Source organism: Mercenaria mercenaria, chromosome 17 (genome assembly GCF_021730395.1).
Source record: "Mercenaria mercenaria strain notata chromosome 17, MADL_Memer_1, whole genome shotgun sequence".
Taxonomy (NCBI): Eukaryota; Metazoa; Mollusca; class Bivalvia; order Venerida; family Veneridae; genus Mercenaria; species Mercenaria mercenaria.
The window spans coordinates 13,223,431-13,248,969 of NC_069377.1; the positions used below are offsets into that span (position 1 = coordinate 13,223,431).

General features: G+C 35.8%; 1 protein-coding gene across 2 annotated transcripts; it reads left to right on the forward strand.

Moving 5' to 3' along the window:
- The first annotated feature begins 282 nt into the window (after positions 1-282).
- LOC123537225 (WD repeat-containing protein 76-like) lies at positions 283-22,107 on the forward strand. Of its 2 annotated transcripts, XR_008368207.1 has the most exons (15): positions 283-424; positions 6,550-6,666; positions 7,714-7,797; positions 10,381-10,442; positions 11,423-11,558; positions 12,275-12,414; positions 13,114-13,267; positions 14,809-14,973; positions 15,810-15,931; positions 16,661-16,762; positions 17,219-17,368; positions 18,028-18,081; positions 18,690-18,792; positions 19,525-21,271; positions 21,304-22,107. XR_008368207.1 is itself a non-coding variant. In XM_045320866.2 (14 exons), exons 1-14 carry the CDS (start codon positions 359-361, stop codon positions 19,672-19,674), a joined length of 1,605 nt encoding a protein of 534 aa, XP_045176801.2. In that variant the 5' UTR covers positions 283-358; the 3' UTR covers positions 19,675-22,107. The 2 variants fall into 2 exon arrangements, 1 of the variants encoding a protein (XP_045176801.2); XM_045320866.2 differs by having other exon boundaries at positions 19,525-22,107.
- The last annotated feature ends 3,432 nt before the right edge of the window (positions 22,108-25,539 follow it).

Genomic DNA, 25,539 nt, shown 5'->3' on the forward strand with positions numbered 1-25,539 from the left:
TACAAATTATATTAAGACGTTTTTGCAACCAGAAAGAACACGCAGTTTTAACCCATTCATCAAAGAAGTTCCTCGCGGGCATCATAAAGTTCAGTGTTTTTTTTTACTAAATTCTAAATATGTAAGTTGATATTGACACGATATCATTCGTAATTATATTAGCCTTCCGTCCGTAAGTTTCCGGTGGTTTCCGTACAATCAGAATCGGCTATTTCCGTGGTTTGGGCCGGGCCGGGCCGGTCCGGGTTTTATTAACCTTTTCCTTCCTTCAATTGGAAGATCTGTTTACATAACAAAATACCGCGCGTAAATTTGTTTCATAACTTTACTTCGTTTACGAAGATATAACAAAGAAATCATGCCTACCTTAAGAAACAGAAAGGCACCTCAAGTGAAGAAATCAGAAGTGGAAAAGAAAAGAAAGGTTAGTGAAGTTTTCAGTTATTTTGAACATTTTGGGTAAGGCTATTTTCCATAGCCATAGGGCAAACGAACCACTGTGGCCATAGTCGACCTAACCCTAACCTCTAGTCAGTATATTAGAGTCATAATTTTAGTGGTGCAAAGCCTAGACTATGGCCGACAAAACTATAGAAAGTAGTGTTTCCCGAACATTTTTAGGAACCTGTCGTACATGACCAAATTTTGGACCTCAGGCTCAACTTTGGTATTGGGAGTATTCGACTGGGACTTCCGTTGTGAACGTTCATGTTTGTTAACAACGTTTTTTGTTCGACTGGTACTAATTTGCTTAACGCTTTTAACGAAGCGAAGTCGCCGTTAAGTTACAGGACATCCCTACTCTGCGGCCGTGTGGCCATATTTGCGGCCATTTCTCATTTTCTGTGGCCAACTTCGGCGCTTTTAATTATAGTGGGCAGACCAATGCTCGGCGTAAAAGCTACATATTTTAAATCTTAAAATTGATTTAACATTAACTTACCGTACTTCTTTATCGTCAGTTTGTAGAACAATCTACGAGTATTCAACCATATTGTTTACATATTTCTAGTCGCATGGTGACGTAATAGGCGGGAGCTAAAAATAGTACCAGTAAAACCTGTGTGGTTTGTGCGGAAGTATACCAACGCTCGGCGTACGGCACATTAATCTGCAGGCTGTAATTTTGAACTATTCATGCATTACAATGAAGTATAAGACATATCTAACACAAGACATAGGTTATATTGATTAACTATTTTTTTTTAAGTACATAAAGTTGATAAACATGTACGTAAATTACCCATCTCTCTATTCTGCATCTATAAATTGAATAAACACATTTTATACAACAATTATCTTAAGGAATTCATTCGAAGTTAATTTGTCACAATTATGAGAGTCTAACTACATGAAATCAATAACTGATGATAGTTGATCAGAGCTCCAGATAAGCTGCGTATTTGCGTATTTACGCAATTAAAATTGCAGAAAACCCAATTGAATTCATACAGTGTGCGTACTGAAACGCAATTAAAATTCCTAATACCCAATTCGTAAAAAATAGCTTGCGTATCGCATTTTCCTTATAACTAGAACGGGTACGAGACTTTAACGCTAGATTTGACTGACTGGTTATACGTTACTGCAGAACAGGTTGCAATTTATCGGAAAAATAACAGGACCATTCAGTCGGCTGATCGGTGTTATTTGGACGCTTTGTAAACAATTTTACGCCGATAAAATGTAAAGAGGTTGCAGGAAAAAAACATTGTTGCAGCACAAACAAACAAATTAGTGGGATATTTTGCTGTTCAACAATGACAGTTATCTGTTTGTGACGATGTAGTGTCACCAATACTGGATGACATCTTTTGGGAGAATGCATATTGCGGTGACCACATCGTTCGGGATATTGTGGATGAACTGATCTCAGACTGCATTAAAAGTGAAAAAGAAAACAACAGTATGAAACATTCATTACAATTTTAAACACATTTTTGTATTAAACATTGAAGGGCGCCATTAAAATACTTAGTCAGTCCTGTTTAATGATATATACCATGTATACTGTAAGCAAAAAAATACTCAATTGTTAGTGCGAGATTGGTAAAATACCCAATTGGTTTTAGCAAATACCCAATTACTTCTGAAAAGGCTGGGTAATGATATTATTTTTACCCAATTCAAATTTCCAATACCCAATTCAGACAAAAAGTGATGGGTAAATACCCAATTGCACCAAAAGCTTATCTGGAGCTCTGGTTGATGATATATTATTTCCATTATTTTTGGAAATCTTTTCAAAAGTGCCATTTGTTCACATAGTATATCAATTACTTGAACAGCATAAGCTACAGAAAAGTGAAGTACAATGGGTCCGTATAAAATGCCATGATAAGGGTTTATAGTTTATTTAAGTATAAAAAGATAAAATAATTAAAAAGAAAAATGGTTTTTTTCTCCAAAATTCCACCCGCAAGCTACTTTTGTAAAACCTGTTTTGCCAGAAAATCTGTTTTAATGAGAGTAGAACACAAAACTGAATGGCTTTTAGCCTTGCATCGTCTGCTCTACTGTGATCACGTGACCATACCGGAAATGAACCGCACTTTGATAAAATCACGCGTGATGTAAACAAACGAAATGGGACTCACAAGAGCTGATATTTTAAATATATATTTAGAAATTCCCAGAGAAACGTGATATACGCCGAGCGTTGGTATGCGCCGAGCATTGGTCTGCCCACTCTGTGTTTATTGCTGTCCTTGATGATAAGATCTTTACCCCCAAATGTTTTACTAATCAGTGATAAGCGTAAGAAGAATTGTTCTATATTATTATTGAGGTAGAAAATCAGTAATCTCTTTATAAAAATTGGTAATTATCCATTTACGCACATAATTTTAATTTAACAACTTCAATGTGATTTGTTCTTTTAAGATTAATGAATGAATAATTATTGTACTTGTTAGCTGTATTTTGTCTGAAAACTCATAAACAGTACTTTTTTCATATAACAGTTGGTGGATAAAAGTATCATTGACAAGTACGTCGGATTACTTTGGAGTAGTCCGTAAATGATATAAAATATCAATGATTAGTCATCAAGCGGATGGAGAAATCATGTTGGAATAACAGCCGAAAATGTGCTGAATTTACCGTCACAGGGTTTCAAGGCAAGGGCAATATTGGGAGGTTATGGCACATTTATGTTTATGAAATCTAGAAACAGCATACTATGATATACGTGAATGCGTTACAATGCCAGGGCATGGTGACCTAAACTTCTCAAATATTCACCCGTACTTCTTTAATAAATGGTATTTTGTAGGGTTTATGACAGAACTCAATCATATCTAACATGAATGATTAATTTACAAAAGGAAATTGAAATACGTAACGTTTAACGCAAACCGTTTAGTGGCTAGGAGTTTAATATATGTATTTAATTAAAACAAAAAATGCCGGAATCAATCAACTTTGTTTTAAAAAAATCATGCGACATTTTTAAAGAGTAATTATATTTAACACACTGAAAAAAAGTGTCATAAATATTCGCACTGAAGAATAAACTGAACAAATTGACACGTGCTATCAATAAATATTTCTATCGTAACTTCTGCATGTTTTAGCATTTTTAGATAATAACCTTGCTGAATTTTTGTCTTATATAGTTATGGAACCAGTGTCAAAGTGATGTGTGGTTATTTCATTTACGTTTGTGGATACACGTGTCACAACTGCGGTTAATTAGAATTTGGATATAATTTGCAATATTTGTGCATGTATATCGGAAACCGTGTCACATACTAACGGTCATGACACGAGAGCACAGCGGCACATGCATCCAAGACAATTAACAAAACAAATTCAATTATGACACCACAAATATCTTAGTCAGTATATTTTATGAATAATCACTAACACACCTGTAATTGTTAAAAATCATATTGATCAGTAAAAACCAAAGATATTTTGTACAATTAGATTAGAAATAATTTAATTTTACACCATACTATTACCGAAAAGCTAAAAGACAATGAAGTGTTGTCTTCTCCCCCAGTGTTTTAAACAGCAGGTTGTTAAGATCGTATCATGAATACTAATTAACTCTTACCAAAAGGCGCCGCAGTTGGCCACCGCAAATATGGCCCCACGGCCGCAGAATAGGGATGTCCCGTTTTTAGCGCATGCGCACCCGGAAATAACTACTTCCGTTAAGGTTAAGCACATTTCACTGTTCGACTGGGACAAAATCGTTGAGTACAATTTCTTTTCTGCACATTTACTCCGCCCTCTTTACGTTGTCAACGAAAACCTCCAGTCGAATACCACCATTGGTATGGACTGATGAAAAAATGGAATAAGATTAAAGAACATACAACATGTTTTTGTGAATTAAAAAAAAGTCGCCTTCGAAATTTCAAGGATGTTTGCAACAATCGTCTGGTTTTCCCGTGCGTCTGAATTTCGTTTTCGTTATGGAAATTCACTGTTGTTTATTTCAAATTGATTACTGGACTGGTAGACAGTCCTAATACTGGGACCTCATGACCCCACGTTTAGGTGTCCAGTTACCATACCCTTAATCGCAACCTAAAATGAACTTTTTCAGTATCAAACATGGGGACCCAGTAGTCCAACTAATTTGTCGCAATCCTAGGAAATATTTAGATATTTTTTCATATGGGCAATATCCCCACTCGTGTCAAACACTCCAAAGACCAAAATAGTTGAAGCAATTTCCAATGAAATTTTCATCGGTGCCGACGCTTGACATGCTATACATGTAGGACAGGGTTTTTTCTTGCCTTTTGGGAACATAGCCTACACCCTCAAAATTGGGAATTTTGACTCGCAAATGTTCTGAATTGGGAAAAATTTAGTCCCATAGGATAAAGTAAGGATGTGTTTAAGCACTTTCTCATACACTTGTTTCACATTGTACAACCTCTTTATCATACTGCCATCACAAAATTGTCCATAATTTGGTCAATGTTTGTGCAATTTTGATGAAATCTAATATCAAATAATATCCAAAATTACAAATTTTCTGCTGATTTAAACCAATGTATGTACTGTACACGAGTAACGTTTACCAGTATGCGCAAGCAATAAAACCAATAACTTTACATGACTGTGTACAGTGATTTATCCTCCATTATTTTGGTCCTTCAAAGTTTTGATGTTTAGATTGCCAGTCACAAATATAAAACAATCTGAACATTGAATTATTTTGACTAGGGGGCCCAGTAGCCCACAAGCCTCTAGATTTTGGGCTGGGCCCCAAAATTGTTGAAGAAAATGCCCATATACCTAATGTAAAACATTTATTTTTGACAGCCTGGGCCCCTAAATAAAAATTGCTAGTTTATATCCCTGTCAAACGCTTAGACATAGATCTGGTTTGCAGCATGCATTGTCTAGTGCCCCCATCCGTAAAAGTTTTTTACATTGTCAGATTTGTATACAACATGTAGGAGCCAGCTGAAGTTTACTGTTTAGATATTTTGCATATAGCATTGAGTAGATAAGTAGAGGGTAATAAACCTATACTTTGATTGACCTTGTTCTATTTTGCTGAAAATACCAAACTTGTTTTTCCTAAAATACATTTTTTTTTGTTTTGGTTGTGTGAATAACATACAAGTAGGTACTCTCACCCTGTGAAAAATTTTCTGTAAGATGTAGGACGAACATCCTACTTCTAATCCCACATGTATAGGAGAGATCGTGTTTGTATACAAATTCTATTTTTAGAACTGATAAGACAGTGATCGGGTGGGCAGAAGCCGACCGTCCATGTTTTTTGTAAACAGTGATGTTTTTTCTAACGGTCTAAACTATCTTAAAACACAAATTACATAAATAATTTTTTGATCAATGGAAAGGTTATAAAACAAGCAATTTATTGATTACTTTTAATTGTTATTTCGAAATAAAATGGATTAATTATGAACGCTTAACTTACACTGTTTTTCTAAAGGTTGTGAAAATCACTACACCGCTTTTAAAATTATATGTCATTTAAAACAGTTATTCATTGAAAAAAGATATTTGGATACAAAAATATGAAGATTGTTAGTATTTCAAATCTTTTTGAATTTTGAAAATCCATAAATGAGCAAAAAAGTTATTAAAAATTAAAAATTCTGATTCAATACGCAAACGGTGTTAAAATCATTTGTTTTGCCAACCACCAGATAAACAGATGTTAACGCGTGACGTCACGGCGATCTCTCCTATACCACTTTTTTTTAATTGTTCTTTTACCTTAATGCCTCAGTGCTTTGAAAGAAATCTTGGAGGAAAGATGCTATACACCCTGCAGTCAAGAATTCACACACTCGACCCTGTGAAAAATGTTGACAAACATTATCTCTGATAGGCCATTGTGAGAGTTGTAGGGTGGGGGTGCATACATGTTTTAGTTTAACAAACAGCTCTTGTTTGCACTCGGGTCTGAAGACCCTTGTGGAAATAGATATAGATAAAGTGGAAGATTATTGTTCCAGAGTAAATTAGTTTATGATTTTATCATGAAGAATAATGTGTTTTGTTTGTATTTTTGAAACAAAAGTTGAATTTCCTTTTTTTTTTCTTCAGATTTCTCATAGCCCAAAAAAAATTGAATTTAAAAAGTTGAAGATAGAGATTGAGAAAACAGAACCTGCACCAGATTCACATAGTGATGACTCTGATAATGACCTGTCTGATCTAGAGGTATGGAATAAATATGAGCCGTGCCATGGGAAAACCAACATAGTGGGTTTGCGACCAGCATGGATCCAGACCAGCCTGGGCATCCGTGCAGTCTGGTCAGGATCCATGCTGTTCGCTAACGGTTTCTCTAATTCCAATAGGCTTTGAAAGTGAACAGCATGGATCCTGACCAGACTGCGCGGATGCGCAGGCTGGTCTGGATCCATGCTGGTCGCAAACCCACTATGTTGGTTTTCCCATGGCACGGCTCATATCAATAATCATGGATAAACTTTCTGAGTTGTTGCAAATTACACGAGCTTATACAGGATTCACAGTGACCTTATTAGTAAAATTATTCACATATTCAATGAAGGGCAATATATAGGTGAAGTCATTGTAAGAGAAGTGGGGTTTACTATTGCTCTTTGGGAAAAGGACCCTGGGGCAAAAACTGGGATTAACTCACAATTTCAGGACATTTGGTGGGGGTGGAATTTAAGGTCCCTGTCTTAGAATCACTTGCCCAGCATTACACCACTATGAGTACAAAACGTCACTAAGGTTAAAGAATCCTTTTATGGAAGTCATCCAGCTGGTAGGTGGAAGGTTGGTTGTTCTACCCAGGTGCCCACTCTTGTTTGGAGATGTAATGCCACCTGGGTCTTCCTCCACCAGTTGCCGTGTGATCAGTAATTATGTGTCTGCAACATTAAACTCAACCCAAAAATGAGATGTTGAAGATAATGCTCTTGTAATTCAGATATTTAGTGTAACAGTAAGACAAAAGTAAATGTTTAACTTAGTCCTGTGTTGAAAAAGGCTGTATAGATGATATCGACTTGTTCAAATTTTAGGCAGCAGTTAAGTTGACATTTTGAGAATCAACTGGTAAATATTGAATTGAAACCTTGTAGCACAGCGCAAAACGTTAATCAAATACCGAATTATAGCTTTGCCTAATATAAACGTGTAATTGTGAAAAGTATATTTAGTGGAGTAACAATGTTTTGATCTTTTAACAGTTCCCAGTAAGGTTAATTACATATTTCAAACCTTGTATTTCAGAACTTGGGCATTGATTATGCTAAAAGAAGAGAAGAAAATCTTCGACTCAATCAAGAATTCTTTGAACAGTTTGGCTTAAATGAGGTATGGTATATTAAACACTGAATTAACAGGTAATCTTTTTGAACAGATTGCATAAGAAATATTAGAAAGTATTTAAATTGGCATGCTAAATGGAAGGAGGCATGGGCTTAATATGGATATTACTTCTTTTGAGATTTGTTTACATATATCTAATAATGAATGAAGCGTCTTCTACATGAAGATGATTTTCTATAGAATAATGTATCTGTCAGTGTTTCTCAAGTAATTCTTAGGCGTAAAAGAAATTGTTTGTTTCCGGTAACATGCTAAAAAATTAAGGTTGGTAGGTCGGTAATTATGTCCCCCCCCCCACTGGGGGGAAACATTGTTTTTGCCCTATCTGTCCATCTGTGACACTTCATTTTTAGCTCGACTATTCGAAGAATAGTCTAGCTATTCTACTCACCCTGGCGTCGGCGTCGGCGTCACACCTTGGTTAAGTTTTTGCATGCAAGTACATACAGCTATCATTTAAAGGCATATAGCTTTGAAACTTATTTATTCTTTTTCTAGGTCAATTACCAACCTCACTGGGTCAAGTTCCATAACTCTAACATGTATTTTGAGCAAATTATGCCCCCTTTTGGACTTAGAAAATTCTGGTTAAAGTTTTACATGCAAGTTACTATCTCCAAAACTAATGCAGATATTGAATTGAAACTTCACATGTGTCTTCGGGGTTATAAAACTAGTTGATAGCACCAAGTCCATAACTCTGACCTTCATTTTGGCCAAATTATGCCCCCTTTTGGACTTAGAAAATTCTGGTTAAAGTTTTGCGTGCAAGTACATACAGCTATTACTAAAAGGCATATAGATTTGAAACTTATTTTTTCTTTTTCTAGATCAATTACCTACCTCACTGGGTCAAGTCCCATAACTCTGGCATGTATTTTGGCCAAATTATGCCCCCTTTTGGACTTAGAAAATTCTGGTTAAAGTTTTGCGTGCAAGTACATACAGCTATTACTAAAAGGCATATAGATTTGAAACTTATTTTTTCTTTTTCTAGATCAATTACCTACCTCACTGGGTCAAGTCCCATAACTCTGGCATGTATTTTGGCCAAATTATGCCCCCTTTTGGACTTAGAAAATTCTGGTTAAAGTTTTGCGTGCAAGTACATACAGCTATTACTAAAAGGCATATAGATTTGGCACTTATTTATTCTTTTTCTAGATCAATTACCTACCTCACTGGGTCAAGTTCCATAACTCTTAACATGTATTTTGAGCAAATTATGCCCCCTTTTGGACTTAGAAAATTCTGGTTAAAGTTTTACATGCAAGTTACTATCCCCAAAACTAATGCAGATATTGAATTGAAACTTAACATGTTTCTTCGGGGTTATAAAACTAGTTGATAGCATCAAGTCCCATAACTCTGATATGTCCCCTTTTGAACTTAAAACTCTTTTGATATTTAACATTTTGGGTAATAATTTCCAGCTTCTGTGACAATATTTCGAATAGTCAAGCTTGGCTGTCTTATGGACAGCTCTTGTTGATCAATAACTGGAGAACCATTTGACCTAGAACCTTCAAACTTCATAGAGTGGCAGGACATATGGAGTAGACGACCCCTAATGTTTTTGGGGCCACTCCATCAAAGGTCAAGGTCACAGGGGCCTGAACATTGAAAACCATTTCCCATCAATAACTGGAGAATCATTTGACCTAGAACCTTCAAACTTCATAGGGAGGCAGGGTTATGGAGTAAATGACCCCAATTGTTTTTAGGGTCACTCCATCAAAGGTCAAGGTCACAGGAGCCTAAACATGGAAAACCATTTCCGATCAAAAACTTGAGAACCGCTTGACCCAGAATGTTGAAACTTCATAGGATGGTCGGACATGTAGAGTAGATGACCCCTATTGATTTTGGGGTCACTCTGTTAAAGATCAAGGTCACGAGCCCGAACATGGAAAACCATTTCAGGTCAATAACTTGAGAACTACTTGACCCAGAATGTTGAAACTTCATAGGATGACTGGACATGCAGAGTAGATGACCCCTATTGATCACTCTTTTAAAGGTCAAGGTCGCAGCAGACAGAACATGAAAATTCATTTCCTATCAATAAGTTGAGAAACATATGACTTAGTACCTTCAAACTTCATAGGGTGATGGGACTTACAGAGTAGATGACCCCTATTGGTTCTGGGGTCACTCCATCAAAGGTCAAGGTCACAGGGTCTGAACTTAGAAAACTCTTTCCAATCAATAACTTGAGAACCACTTGACCCAGAATACTTAAACTTAATAGGATGATTGGACATGCAGAGTAGATGACCCCTACTGATTTTGGGGTGTGATCAAAGGTCAAGGCCACAGGGGACTGAACATGGAAAACTGTATACAATTCATAACTTGAGTACCATTAGGCCCAGAATGTTGAAACTTATTGGGATGATTGGACATGCCAAGTAGATGGTTTATTGCAGCCAACCATTAGTGTCTCTTTGACTTTCGCTCCTGTCCCCTATTGACTTCTTGCTTATTTGAGTATGCATTGGGGGAGACATGCGCTTTTCTACAAAAGCATCTTCTAGTTGTTAAATGTTTTACATTTTGTTATTGTAGGCCAGACAGGACCTACTTGCCACACAGGTGAAAAAGAAACCCTCACAGAGAGGACTGAAAAGGTAAAATTCTTTCCAAACCAGCTAAAGACTAAGAGGTGGTATTGGGGGAATTTTCTCCATTCACATTTTATATGTCTCAGACATTCAAAGTGACTGCAATTTCTTTTAATGTCTATGTACATGTATATAAATTTCATAGAACTTGACAAACATATCTTGGACTTCCAACATTATAAGTATTAGGTTTAAAGTGACTAATTTATCATTTAAATACAATTTTCACATGTATACTATATGGATGAATGTGACAAGTTTGTTTAGAAGCCAAAAATTGCTGCCAAGAGAGGTTGTAAGGATCATGAACCAAAGATGTAATACATATCTCACTATATGTACTAAATAATATGAGCCGTGCCATGGGAAAACCAACATAGTGGCTTTGCGACCAGCATGGATCCGGACCAACCAGCGCGGATGACCAGCATGGATCCAGACCAGCCTGCGCATCCGGCAGTCTGGTCAGGATCCATGCTGTTCGTTTTCAAAGCCTATTGCTATTAGAGAAACTGTTAGCGAACAGCATGGATCCTGACCAGGCTGCGCGGATGCGCAGGCTGGTCTGGATCCATGCTGGTCGCAAAGCAACTATGTTGGTTTTCCCATGGCACGCCTCATATTATGAAAATTAAACAATGTTAGCATTTATGAATATTGGTCCTAAAATGACAAATACGAAATACTTTATCATTTTCTGCTAAATATTGGCCCAAAATTGCCAAATCATCTGCTTACTATTGGCCCTAAATGCCATAATGTCCTTATATTTAATAGTAGGATATTTATCATGTTTTTCTGTAGATTGTCGAAATATTAATAGGAAATACCGGTATATCTGATATTTTCTCTATTCTTAAATGTAGAAAAAATTTGAATTAAAATCAAGTTAGAATCTGATGTTCAGTTAGTAAACAAACATTCTTCCGGTATGTCTTGGTGTCTGAAACTGAGTAGATGGAAATGATACTGTTTTGTGCTTTTAGGGAGAAAGTTCCGGTGGAGATATTGCCACGTAGAACAAGTCTCAGACTACAGAACAAGACACCTGAGGGCATAGAGTTACCGCCAGAGGCCCTGATCAATAGAGCTGCCTACACTCCATATGAACCTGTACAGCATGTACGTTTTACTTCTGCATTTGATGAATTTTGACATTTCTAATGCAGCCCGCCCGCTTAGCTCAGTAGGTAGAGCGTTGGTCTACGGATCGCTGGGTCGTGAGTTCGATCCTCGGGCGGGGCATATGTTCTCTGTGACTATTTGATAAACGACATTGTGTCTGAAATCATTAGTCCTCCACCTCTGATTCATATGGGGAAGTTGGCAGTTACTTGCGGAGAACAGGTTAGTACTGGTACAGAATCCAGGAACACTGGTTAGGTTAACTGCCCGCCGTTACATGACTGAAATACTGTTGAAAAACGGCGTTAAACCCAAAACAAACAAACAAAACATTTCTAATGCAGCTTAAAAAATCTGTCAGATTGTCACTAACCCTAATTGATCTGATATGGAATAACTAATTTGAACAGAATACATGGGGTCAGCACATGCTGTTTCTTGACCAATGCTTGAAACTTTCCAAGAGCTGGATAAGATCATGTCGGACATTAATTTGTTTGTGGATGGGTTTCATGGCTATAAATATATTGAAGTTATGACAAAGTATATTCTATAAAGTAGGAAAGCATGTTTTAACATTTCTTGTATTTCCAGAGTATTTCATAATTTTTGCAAGTAGGTGACCCCTGTTATTTAAAGAAATGCCTCATGGCTGACATGATAGTTAATAAAACAAAGCTGCTTAATTTTAATTTTTGCCCTCCTTTTAATAGCTGAGACCTCCAGCAGGGCCTCTGGAGATGAAAGAATATCTACATGGGTCAACGTCAGTAGAAAACCATGAAGAAATATGCGGTGCTGTCAACAGTCTGAAAACAAAACCAATCAAGCCATCATCTTTAGATTTGGAAAGGTATGTATGTCCAGTTGCCTGTATCCTTAGGTATGTGGCAGCCCATTTTGCTATTTATCCAATATCATGTGAATTCTTTTGACTTCCCATTGAAGATCTTATCTTAAGAGTTTGAAATGTTTAAGAGACGAAAATATTCTGTTTTGAGCTAGCTTTACTGCAGGTGCTTGCCAAAGTAAAGTATATTATTTATAAGCATAAATCAACAAAAACTATGAAGTTATCGCCTATAAGTACCATTATTGGAGCTTGGGAGGTTCCACCTTGCACTCTACTTACATACATGTGTGTTTGGGTTTTCTTTTCAACAGTTTTTCAGTCATATAAACAACATTTTCTACTTGTATTAGTGAGCACAATGCCCAACTTAATAGTGCGGCCTCACTGGAATATCACGCCGTAGACACGTGACATGATACCCCACCCAGTCACATTATACTGACACCAGGCTGACCAGTCTTAGCACTATCCTCTTAATGCTGACGTCTTTGGTATGACGTGGTCAGGGATTGAACCTACAACCTCCTGCACACAGAGCAGGCGCTCTACCACTAGGCTACCAAGGCGGTCTACATACACGTGCCTGCTTGAATACAAGTGCAAAATATTTGTGTTCCTGTTATTACTGCTGATGCCAGTCAGTTGAATTGAGTTGAAGACAAATTTGTTTTATTCATAGCACTGAAACTTCTTTTTCAGATATATTGCTAGCATAAGTAAGACGAAGCTTGTTGCTGAGCGTGTAGCGAAAGTTGTCCCTGAAAGGACATTTTCTATTGCTCTTCATCCATCAGACACCAAAGTTATTGCAGTAACTGGGGACAAATGGGGGAAACTAGGAATCTGGGATGTTGTAAGTTATTCAATTTGCAAATATTTTGTTTGCCCCTACCTTAGTTTCACAGTAGGGGACTGATAATTTGCCCCTTGTCTGTCCATATATCATTTCTTCCCATCAGACAAAGTGAGATTCAACAATAAGTTTAAAAGTACAAGATATTGTGAATCTCGGTACACATAGATGGCAATATGGAAAATATTCACAGCCTTTTATTTTGGTTGCTATGACAAGAAATAGTTCAAAAATGTAACTAAAAAGTGGCATAGTGGGATCCTCAAATAAATCAAAAGTAGATGATTTTTTTTTTTTTTTTTTGAGGAAACTGAAAACATCAATAAATGGCAGTATTTAGATAAGAATATGCACATCATTTTACTTTTAATATTGCTATGGCAAAAAAATGTCCAAAAATATGACAAAAATAGGATTCTTTCATTAATGTTAAGAACAAGAGATGTTTTCCTGAAACCTGTGACATTGATAGAAAGCAGTATGTAGAATCTAAGATTGTACTGATCATCTTGTTTTGGCCATTTATCAGTCTGTCTGTTCATCCATTAGTCACAGATGATAAAGTTGATTCATGTTTGTATTCATTTAATAATCTCAACTTGCTATCCTAACGCTTAGCTCAATAGGGAGCACGCTGATCTATGGATTGCGGGGTTGTGAGTTGGATCCTTGGGAGGGCAGTATGTTCTCTGTGACGATTTGATAAAAGCCATTGTGTCTGAAATCATTTGTCCTCCATCTCTGATTCATGTGGGGAAGTTGGCAATTACTTGCAGAGAACAGGTTTGTACTGGTACAGAATCCAGGAACACTGGTAAGGTTAACTGCCCGCTGTTACATAACTGAAATACTGGTGAAAAACGGCGTTAAACACAACACAAACAAACAAAAAACCTCAACTTGAAAAAAAATGAATGGATATTCATTTTAGAAATGAATGAAAACTGATATAGTAAGTTTCTTATTTGCAAATACATGTATAGCCTATTTTAATGACTCAAACTTAGGATATTGAATAACTTGAGGTTATTATACAGGGCTGGTGTATCTTAAGGTTATACTGGCAAACAAAGGAGGTATTAGGTCAATTTCTATTCACAAATAAATTATTTGCTAAGTTTAAGTTGAAATTCACTGCAGGTGTTTGGCTCTTTTAAATAGCATATGAAATACCAAAATTACTTATACATTTTACATGATAAATAATATTAGATTTATCTTTTAATAATTTACAAAGGGATTTTATTTGCCAGAGAGCTTTTACTTCATTTTAAAGAGAAAATATTTGAGCCATGCCATGGGAAAACCAACATAGTGGGTATGCGACCAGCATGGATCCAGACCAGCCTGCGCATCCGCGCAGTCTGGTCAGGCTCCATGCTGTTCGCTTTTAAAGCCTATTGGAATTGGAGAAACTATTAGCGAACAGCATGGATCCTGACCAGACTGCGCGGATACGCAGGCTGGTCTGGATCCATGCTGGTCGCATACCCACTATGTTGGTTTTCTCATGGCACGGCTCATTTCGTTTTTCTTTCTAGTTGTGCGACAGCAAGTCTTCCTCAGATGGTGTATGTTGTTATGCCCCTCACTCTCGTCCAATCACGTGCCTAGAGTTTCCGGTACACACACCAGAGAAGATTTACTCATGTGGTTATGATGGTAGTATGAGATGTGGTGACATGAAAAGAGAAATTTTTGATGAGGTAATAGTTTTGGATCTTAGTTGATGAGATGGAAGAAAAGTTGTGAAAGGTATTTGAAAAATACTCAATGAGTAGTTTCCAGCATTACCTTGCAGAGAAGGATAGAAGAATAAAAAAAAAAACAGATATGGTTTTCCCAATTTACCACCTCACGATACCCTCGCTGCTGTTTGTCCTAAACTTTGGAAAGGGTGTAGAATTATTTCATGTGAGGAAGGTATTCAGCTGGCTTTCTAATGTTGGTGCCAGTCTGTGCTTACGTTAATGTTTCATAGGGGCACCTTTGGTATTCTACCGCCTTATAAAAGCTTGAACGTCTGGATGTGACCTAAATTGAATGGTGTGACATAAATTCAAACAAAACAAATAATAAATGAAGGCCCTTTTTCTAAATCATTGCAGAGTTTTAAACAGACTTCAGCCTTGGGGAAATTAGAGGAAACTGCTAAGGGATCTATTTTTTTAGCTCGACCAGTTGAGGAATAGTTCAAGCTGTTGCAATAAGCACCCGTTCCTTGTTGACTACATCCTGATTTGGTTAAGTTTTTTGTGTGTAAGCTGGTATCTTAGTAACCCGAATGGAAATGTATTTAGCACATACTTATTCATTATGGTGTGATGATCTGACATGCAATTCACAGGTTCCATAACTCAAATACAAAGTCATGCCTAGTATTCATTCATTTTTTTTTTTTTTTTTTTTTTTTTTAATGACAAGGATACAAAGACTAGATGGACACTTCTTTCCTCTGACACCTTTTGATTAATCAATAATGACATCTAGGTTTAAAATAAAAATAAAATGAAAAAAAAAAAACCCTTCTTTTTCTTTCCAGGTATACAGTGAACCTGAAGATGATGATGTATTATTGCGCAACTTTGTGTTTACCTCTCCACACACAATGCTTGTGTCACAGAATACTGGCAGTGTTGCCCTGGTTGACACAAGAACAAACAGGTATGACAGAGGCATGATTTCTTGTGTCAAGAGTTACTGACAATTTTAATCTGACCTATTTGCATTCAGGAAGAAGCATGTTATAATAATCATAAGTAAATTATTAAATTATCCCTCCCTCCCTCCCCCCATAGAAGAAGAATGGGTACATTTTGCTCATGCTGGTTTGCTGGTCCATCTGTAAACTAACTGGTTTTGGGAAATAACATAGAAAGTTTTAGTCTACAGTCATGAAACTCTATCAGATGATTACTTGTTGTGAATATTTTTCATTGATAAGTACATAAGTTTCGACATAATAGTCATGAAAACTTCATAGGATGATTGCATGTAGTTAGTAGATGATGTTGTTTTTAGGGTCATTAGACCAAGGTTACAGCATCCATTAGACTGAAAATCACATACATTCCATACGTTATTATGGGGGCCATATGAGTTTTACAAACTGCTCATATTTAAAATAGTTTTCTCACAGCTTGCTTAACTTTCAAAACTGACACATATTTTACACTTCCCCTCATATGTCTTGCATAATGAACATCTTTTTTTAGCAGCATTTGCTGATACAGAAATTGCAAAGTTTACCTTGTTACTTTCTTAAGTTCAGTTATTTTAAGAACAGTGCAAATTATGGGACCAAATTATTGGTGAAAAACTGAAGTTAGAAGGACTTGCTGCAAACTTTGCAAATATGAATAGATTAGGTAATAAAGTTGCTGTTTATTTCAGTACGTCGGCGGAACACACCTACTCCTTACATGATAGATCACTACGCACAGTTAGCTGTCATCCCACAGAGCCCCATTATTTCTGCACTGCAGGTGTCGAAGGGTAAGTTCAAATTAATCATCAACTACATGCATGATAAATGATTTCCCTTTGTTGTCCATAGCCTTGTTTGAAGATAGAAAGGAAGACACAGAAGTGGGCTGTATCTGTCCTTTCTGACTGTTACACTTTGTGTCCGGTCTGTAACTCTGCCATCCATGAAAGGATTTTGATTATACTTGGCACAAATCATGAAATGTTTCCCATAATGAGACAATGTGAATTATTTGATACATAATTATTATAATTTATGAACAGTTTTAGTCTGTTGCCTCCCTTACTTCAGAGATGTTTTATAGGTAAGCAAATCCTAGGCAGGGGATGTTGGTAAGTCTGTTACAGTTTCTTGTTTAACCTAATGGAAACAGTTGAGAGACTGTACAGTCAAAACCATGTTTACTATGTGTAATCTAATGTTTGTATAATCTGTATTAAAATTATTAAGGTACTGCATTGTAGGACTGTATGTATTTGGGACTTGAGAAATGTGAAGGAGAAGAAAAGTAAACAACTGTGTAAGCTCACAGTTGGTCGTAGTATAAACAGCGCTTATTTCTCACCTGTTACCGGCAAATACATTCTCGCCACATCAATGGATGACAAACTGACGTAAGTTGAATGTATATATTTGTTTTTATTGACCAAACTACTAGTTTCCTATATGGGCAGTACATCAAGACTCTGTGATCAAAGGTAGTGCTTTAGAATTATGTAAAAGACACAAAATCTAGTGTTCCCATGACATGTTTCAGACCTTATGTAAACAGATACATACTTGGTTTAATATTAGTGTTGTTCCAAATTCAGTTTGTGAATTTATTAAGTAGAAAGAGAGATCAAGTTTATGTGGTTAGTCTCTAGAATCTGAACACTTGGACCACAGTCAGTTGAAATATGGGGCAGCATGTAACAAAACCATTGCCTCATCACTGGTAGTTTGGTTAACATTGCTGGCTTGAATCACTTTTCACGCATTGCTGTGAGTTTAAATCCTCACTTGGAATGTAAATTCTTTTATGCAAGCTAGCCATTCAGCTGGCTTATGGAAGGTCATTGGTTCTACCCAGATGCTAACCTGAGTCTGCAGTAAAGCTTGGAGGGGCATCTTGGGTCTTGCTCTGCCAAGAAAATGCTGAAAAGTTGCTGTTACTGTATGACTGTATTATGTGTGAGCAGAAAAGTTGCTGTATGACTGTATTATGTGTGATGTTAAACCAAAACAAACAAAAACATTGAATGTAATAGAAAATTTCAATTTCATATTGCAGGATATTTGACAGCTCAGAAGTAGGGCCCAATATTAAAGTGAAGAAAAGTATAAGGTTAGTATTTGATGAGAGGAAATGTACATTTTATTTTGTTCTGTATGTCCTTTTCCATTTGTTATAATTTTTAATGTTAAAATTATTTGAGAAGAGAATTCTGTTATGAGAGAAGTTGTATATTTGTTTTATCAAGTGTCTGTACAGAAGTTATTAACCTATGTGTATGAACAGTTGCGTAGCATTTTGCTGTTTGCCTTTCTTATAAGTTCTTTTGCCTTTAGTTAATAGGTTTTTGTCAACTCGATTAGAACCAGGCAACTTTTGAATTAATGTCCGAATTTGATACCTCAGTTGTAGCTCACCTGAGCTACTGTGATAGCGCTGTGTCTTCTTTGATGTTAACCCTCAATGGGTCAGTCTAAATGAATCTTGGAAAATGTCTTGTTAGAATATTTGTGTCAATGAAATCTAAGTAAAGTTCGAGAATGGGTCATATAGGATCAAAAAGTAGCTCACTATGTCAAATCATAGGAAAAAGAATTGTAAATACTCCAGGGTTCAAAACATTATCATCAGGGGCTAAAACAAGGTCATTTGGCCCATTTGTACCAGAAATGGGCAGATGATGCTTATCAAGTAGTTAAAGAATCTTATTTAAATTCCAGTCACAATAACCACACAGGACGTTGGCTGACTGGATTTCGGGCATCCTGGCACCCAGCTCGGGAAGATGTTTTTGTTGTTGGCAGTATGAACAGGCCCAGAGAGGTAAGTGTTCCAGCAGCTGTTATCACTATTTTGAAACTTCAGTTATAGATTGATGGTTTTCTTTTCTTTTACACTACCTGGATTTTGTTGCACAAAACTTTATCCATTGGTTAAGCGATCCACTGGGAAAAGTTTAAACTCCTTTCTAAAACATAAACATCTACTGAATCTGGATGTTAAGATAACTACACCCACAGAATACTAGTATGATGTACACACATGCCTTAGGTCACAAAGTCCAAAGTAAGGCCACTTTAGAAGGTCAGTGTCAGTCTGTTGGTCAGGCTTGCTTTGAATCAAAGCAGCTGTAAAGTCTAGATAGTTGAAATTATAGTACTGGGTACCAGCTGAGTGCTCAGAAAACTTCTTCATTTTAACACAGAAGTGCATAGAAGTTAGTGTCAGTCTGTTGGTCAGGCCTGCTTTGAATCAAAGCAGTTGTAAGGTCTAGATAGTTGAAATGACAGTACTAGGTACCAGCTGAGTGCTCAGAAAACTTCTTCATTTTAACACAAAAGTGCATAGAAGTTAGTGTCAGTCTGTTGGTCAGGCCTGCTTTGAATCAAAGCTGTATTTAGGGGTAGGAATCACCGTAAGGTTAAGGTGTAGATTATTGAATTAACAGTACTAGGTGACAGCCCATTGCTCAATGTTATTAATATTCTTTTTACCATAGTAGTGTATGTCTTGAATCCTTCATTAATTTGCTTCTGTATTTTCATCTTATTTCAGATATCTTTATTCAGTGTCCAGGGGAAGAAGTTGCATTCCTTTAAAGATGAAGATTACCTGGGTTCTGTGTGTAGCTTGAATGCTTTACATCCAACTTTGGACTTGGTAGTGGGAACAAACTCAAGTGGAAGGCTGCATGTGTTCATGTGATTCATGGCTGCATGTGTTCTTTTGATTGTACTGAATAAGGAGTGTGTTCATTTGATGAGTACTTGTGTTCATTCAAGAACAGAGTATGCTCATTTGATAACTAAGTATGTTCATACAAGAACGTAGTGTGTTCATATAATGATTTAATGTGTTCATACAAACAGTGTAAATGTTATTGTGTTCATACAAGAACATATGTTCATATGATAATTGAACATGTTCATGTTGGAATATTTTCACCCAAGAACATAGTATGCTCATTTCATAACTTAAGTGTTCATACAAGAGCATCATGTATTCATATGATAATTTAATGTGTTCATTCAAGAACATATTATGATAATTGAACAAAATCATATAAGAACAAAATGTGCTTATTTTAAAATGCAACATGTCATGAAAGAAAGGGGTGTATTCATGTGTTGCCAGAATGTGTTCATGCAGAACAAGAAGTATTCATATGATAAATGAATCTGTTCATACAAGAACAAATTGTGTGCATGTTACAATAACTGATCATGTTCATGTAAGGAAAGAATGTGTTTTTACAGAAACTCTTAAGTGTTCACTTGAGAAGACAATGTGTTTTATACTAAATGAAAGTGTTCACTGAAAAACAAAACTTGTTGTTACACTAGTTTGAAGTGTTCACCCAAGAACCTATGTGTTATTACACTAATTGAAAGTGTTGAAGCAAGAATAGAATGTGTTACTACAGGAATCGAAAGTGTTCAAGTTAGAACAGAATGTGTAATTACATTATATGAAAGTGTTCATTCAAGAACAGAATGTGTTATTACACTAATTGAAAGTGTTCACTCAATAGCAAAATTTGTTATTGTGCGTAATCTGATAGTGTTCAGTGAAGAAAGGAATGTTGTTATACTCAGGGAAATTGTGCAGTAATGAACAGATATCATATTTGAGAGGATTCGTAAGGTAATTTAGCAATGGTTGGAACACTGATGTGAATTTAGATAGCTAGTGCTTACTCTGGTACTGTGTTTATATGATACCTAAATGTGTTCTCAAAAACATTTCAGCATGTTTATTTAGTACATGTAGTCTTTTGTAAAGACGCCCAACTGCTTACAGTGTTCATATGGTGGAAAGGAATGTTTTAGTCAGACTTGGATTCGTGAAACAAAGCAACAGACTTGTCGATTTATTTTTTAGCTCATCTGATTTTTTTAAAAAAAATGATGAGTTATTGTCATCACTTGATTGGTGTCGGCGTCGCCTGGTTAAGTTTTATGTTTAGGTCAGCTTTTCTCCTAAACTATCAAAGCTATTGCTTTGAAACTTGCAACACTTGTTCACCATCATAAGCTGACCCTGTACAGCAAGAAACATAACTCCATCCTGCTTTTTGCAAGATTTATGGCCCCTTTTGTACTTAGAAAATATCAGATTTCTTGGTTAAGTTTTATGTTTAGGTCAACTTTTCTCTTAAACTATCAAAGCTATTACTATCAAAGCTATTGCTTTGAAACTTGCAACTCTTGTTCACCATCATAAGCTGACACTGTACATCAAGAAACGTAACTCCATCCTGCTTTTTGCAAGAATTATTGCCCCTTTTGGACTTAGAAAGTCAGTTTTCTTGGTTAAGTTTTATGTTTAGGTCAGCTTTTCTCCTAAACTATCAAAGCTATTGCTTTGAAACTTGCAACACTTGTTCACCATCATAAGTTGACCCTGTACAGCAAGAAACATAACTCCGTCTTGCTTTTTGCAAGATTTATGGCCCCTTTTGGACTTAGAAAAAATCAGATTTCTTAGTTAAGTTTTATGTTTAGGTCAACTTTTTCTCTTAAACTATCAAAGCTATTGCTTTGAAACTTGCAACACTTGTTACTATCATAAGCTGACCCTGTACATCAAGAAACATAACTCCCCTTTTGGACTTAGAAAATCAGTTGTCTTGGTTGAGTATTATGTTTAAGTCAGCTTTTCCTATAAACTATCAAAGCTATTGCTTTAAAACTTGAAACAGTTTTTCACCATCATAAGCGGAAGCTGTACATTAAGAAGCATACCTCTATCCTGCTTTTTGCAAGAATGATGGCCCTTTTTAGACTTAGAAAATGATGGGTAGGACAATATTTCTATTATACAAAAAAAATCAGATGAGCGTCAGCATCCGCAAGGCGGTGCTCTTGTTTTAATTATATAATCCTGTGCTGTTCCTACAGAAAAAAACTGACATGTGATCTAGTGGCTGCTAGAAATTAACATCTACTGTGCGGCATTTTAAAGAATCTGTTAATACTTACAAAAACGTTGAGGCCAGTTTACTGTTGTCATTTGATGGTATTTGTATGGGTTCATGTATTTGTTCACATTGCAGTTTAGTAAAGTTATAGTTTTAACCTTGACCATTACATAACAGGAAATACTATTTTACTGCAAATAAATGTTATGGATAGTGGATTTGGAATTCATTTTAAGTTATTTAGATAGTTTAAGTTAATTCTTTTTAAATTGAGCATTTTACTACGGGAGTTTGTAAGATCCCCATTGTCTTTTTGGAGGGATAGGTACTGAAACTCTTGCATGTCCATCCAGATTTTTGTAGTGCATGTCTTAAAAAATATTTGACATAAGAGTCATCAAAGGATTGTTATCGAGCATGTGAATAGTGCACTGGGACTTTATTTTTCAGCTTTCACTCGGGGCCAGACAAGAGTTGTGTCCCTTCACAGTCAAAACCTTGCATACAATTCCTAAAAGTTGCTGTTAACTGACTTCAAAATGTTTGACATACAGTCATGAAACCTTGTAGGAATATTGTACAGTATGTAAAGTTCTGCATATGGGACTTTGTTCAGGATTTTACTTAGCCAGACCAGAGTTATGGTCCTTGACTTTGTCAAAAATGCATATAAAGAGCCTAAATGTTTGTGTCTCAGGTAGCTTAAAACATCCCGTGTTTTTTCTCTAAAAATGAGTGGAGATGTACCTCTTGCAAACTTGTAGAAATGTGTCCGCTTGACTGCTGTAAGAGCCTGTTATAAAATATTCAAACAACATTATTTCACTATAATTGGTGTTGGAAATAATCTCGCTTTTCCTTTCATGACTTAAAAACCTTACTGTCAGCAGCTGCTGGTCCAGATTCAAAGTAATGTCACAGAAATATTTATTTGATGATAATTAAAATTGTTAAAGTCCTCTCGATTCATCAGAAATGGCTGCTAGGGATGGAGATAGTTTCCGTCTTTGCCTGTATGGAATAATTTCTTTTCTGTTTTTAGACCTGAATTTAGCCAGAAATTATTCTTGAATGAGTACCGTAATTGTTCAAACAAATGCCACCTTTCAAGAAACATATGCTAAGGGATTCTCTCTTCCCCCACCCCACATGCTTTATGGAGTTTTGAAGAACACACGTAATTTTTCAACAGACTTTTATACTGATACAGTTCCATTTGGAGTGTAAAAAATGTGGCTGTATGGATGCAGCCAGTGCCCATATGTTTGTCTATACTCATTGGAGGTGAGAAAGGTGCTCTTGTGTATATTTCAGAATATAAATATCTTACTTATAACAAGCTACTATATAAGCTTTTTAAGTTTCTGCAAATTTTTAAAATCGTGTATGCAAATTTGCAGATCAAAAAGATTTTAATGATTTATTTCTGCATAAGAAAGCTTGATATCTCTCAATGCAAAAATGATTGCTTTTATTTTCATAAAAATAAATGAGGTTTAAAGGGGCATATCTGCAGATGTACAATGCTGTATTGAAAAAAAAAAAGAAAGATTTTTACTATGAAATACTGTAAAATCATTTAATTTCATGGGCATGAAATTTTGTGGTTTTGATCAAAATAGCAATTTCGTGGGGATATGAATTCGTGGATTTTAACTTTTGAACATAAAATGAATGGGAATTTTACTTCTTCATTGGGATTAAATTTCGCTGATTGACTCAACCACGAAATCCATGAAAATTATTTATTTTTATTTGTCCCCCACGAATATTAATGATTTCACAGTATTAAAGGTCCAATACTAAGGAAAGTGAACATTTTAATTTCTTTTAAAAAGCACGGAAACTATTTCATTTTATTGGAAAATGAAAGTTGGTATGTAGAAATTCGAAATAAATCGCAGTATATGTACAATTATTTTTCTATGAAGTATGAAGAAAGTTAAAAAGACCTGGGGGGTCATTCTGTTGATTCATTGAAATTTCAACATAATACACATACATTTCTTTGAGTTCCAAAGACCTTCTGTAAATTTTGACCTGCCAATCTTCATTATTTAGTGTCTTGCAGAAGTCTATGCACTGGCTATGAAAAAAATTGCCCACTCACTTTCCCTTAGTAATGGACCTTTAAAATCATGAATTTGTATTATTCAAGTGAATTTTTTCAAGACCTGTATTTAATATATAGCTGAATTCTGTCTGGTTAAGACTTTTCCTACAATCATATTCCTCTGAATTTATGATGTCTACTGCTTAGCTCAATAGGTAGAGCCCAGATATGGATCATTGTGGGGCTGTTTAATCTCAATACATAGCATATATTTTTGTTACAATTTGATAGACTATAATACAAAATGCTTGGTCTTTCACCTCTTTTTGCAGTTCCCTGAGGATAGCATGTAGGTACCGGTATAGAATCCAGGAAAGCTAGAAATTAAACTGCCGGCTGTAAAACAACAGAAATATAGCTGAAAAATGCACTAAACCTGGAACAAATTAACCAGAACTCACTACAGCAGTCTTTTTTTTATCAACACACTCTGTACAAGGCTCACTGAAACACTATAAAACTTCTTCAGTTAAAAAAAATGACATCATACTTAAGGTATGCTCCTTTAAATTAACGATCTATACATGAAAAATTTCTACTGTTTTGTTAAATCCAATAATTTTAACAGTGATCTTGAAAGCAGTGGTGCTGTCATTATTACTTAGTTTTATTTACTTCCTTATTTACACACAATTATGCCAGTTTTTGTAGAAGATACTAAAGTAATAATAAAAGCTTTAGAAAATGTTTAAACTGCTTTCTTTTCACTGTTTGCAGGTGGTATATTTCTTTGCTTAATACAGGTGTATATTTTACAAAAGTCAATACCAAGAACATAGTCATGTATGCAATGGATGGACCCGGAAGAAATAAAATATACCTGAGCAGAATAATTTAGTATATTGTGATAGAAAATAACTTTTTTCTACCATAAGGATTTCTGTTTGGTAAAAAATTTTAAACTTTATAAAAGTTAACCTTGTAAAAATATAATTATGGTGGAGAAATGTACACTAGATAGTCCCAGATGTGTTTAATGATTTGCAGTTAGGTTCAACCCTAGAGGCAAGATCTTGCTGTATTAGTGTTGAATTAACATATCCAGGAATAAATTTACTGTCTTAACAAGTAATTGAATAATAAGCTTGGCCTGTGACATACTGTTTAATGTCGAGGGAATATAATACATTGAAATCCAGGACCATCTCATCATAATTTGTCTTGCTTCAGTAAATATCTTTATCTATGAGAAAGATAATGGAATGAAAAGATTTTACTTGCAGAGGCCAAACAATCCTTGCTGGAAAAAATGGGTGTTTTTAATTTAAAACTGACCTGAGATTTCTTTTGACTGGCCTCCCTTGGTGCTTAGCATTAAGAGGGTAGTGCTAGGACTGGTCAGCCCGGTGTCAGTATGTGACTGGGTGGGGTATCATGTCACTTGTCTACGGCGTGATATTCCAGTGAGGCAGCACTATAAAGTTGGGCATTGTGCTCACTGCTACAAGTAGACACCGTCGTTTATATGACTGAAAAAGACGTTAAACACCCCCCCTCCCCCGCTCCCACACACTGCTTAGTTGCATATAGGGGCCAC

Bases quoted from the DNA above. Each gene is read 5' to 3' on its own strand.
- LOC123537225 (XM_045320866.2), top strand. From the start codon at position 359: ATGCCTACCTTAAGAAACAGAAAGGCACCTCAAGTGAAGAAATCAGAA. The intron at 14,974-15,809 runs GTAATAGTTTTG...TTTTCTTTCCAG, and splicing joins AAAGAGAAATTTTTGATGAG to GTATACAGTGAACCTGAAGA. The intron at 16,763-17,218 runs GTAAGTTCAAAT...ACTGCATTGTAG, and splicing joins TGCACTGCAGGTGTCGAAGG to GACTGTATGTATTTGGGACT.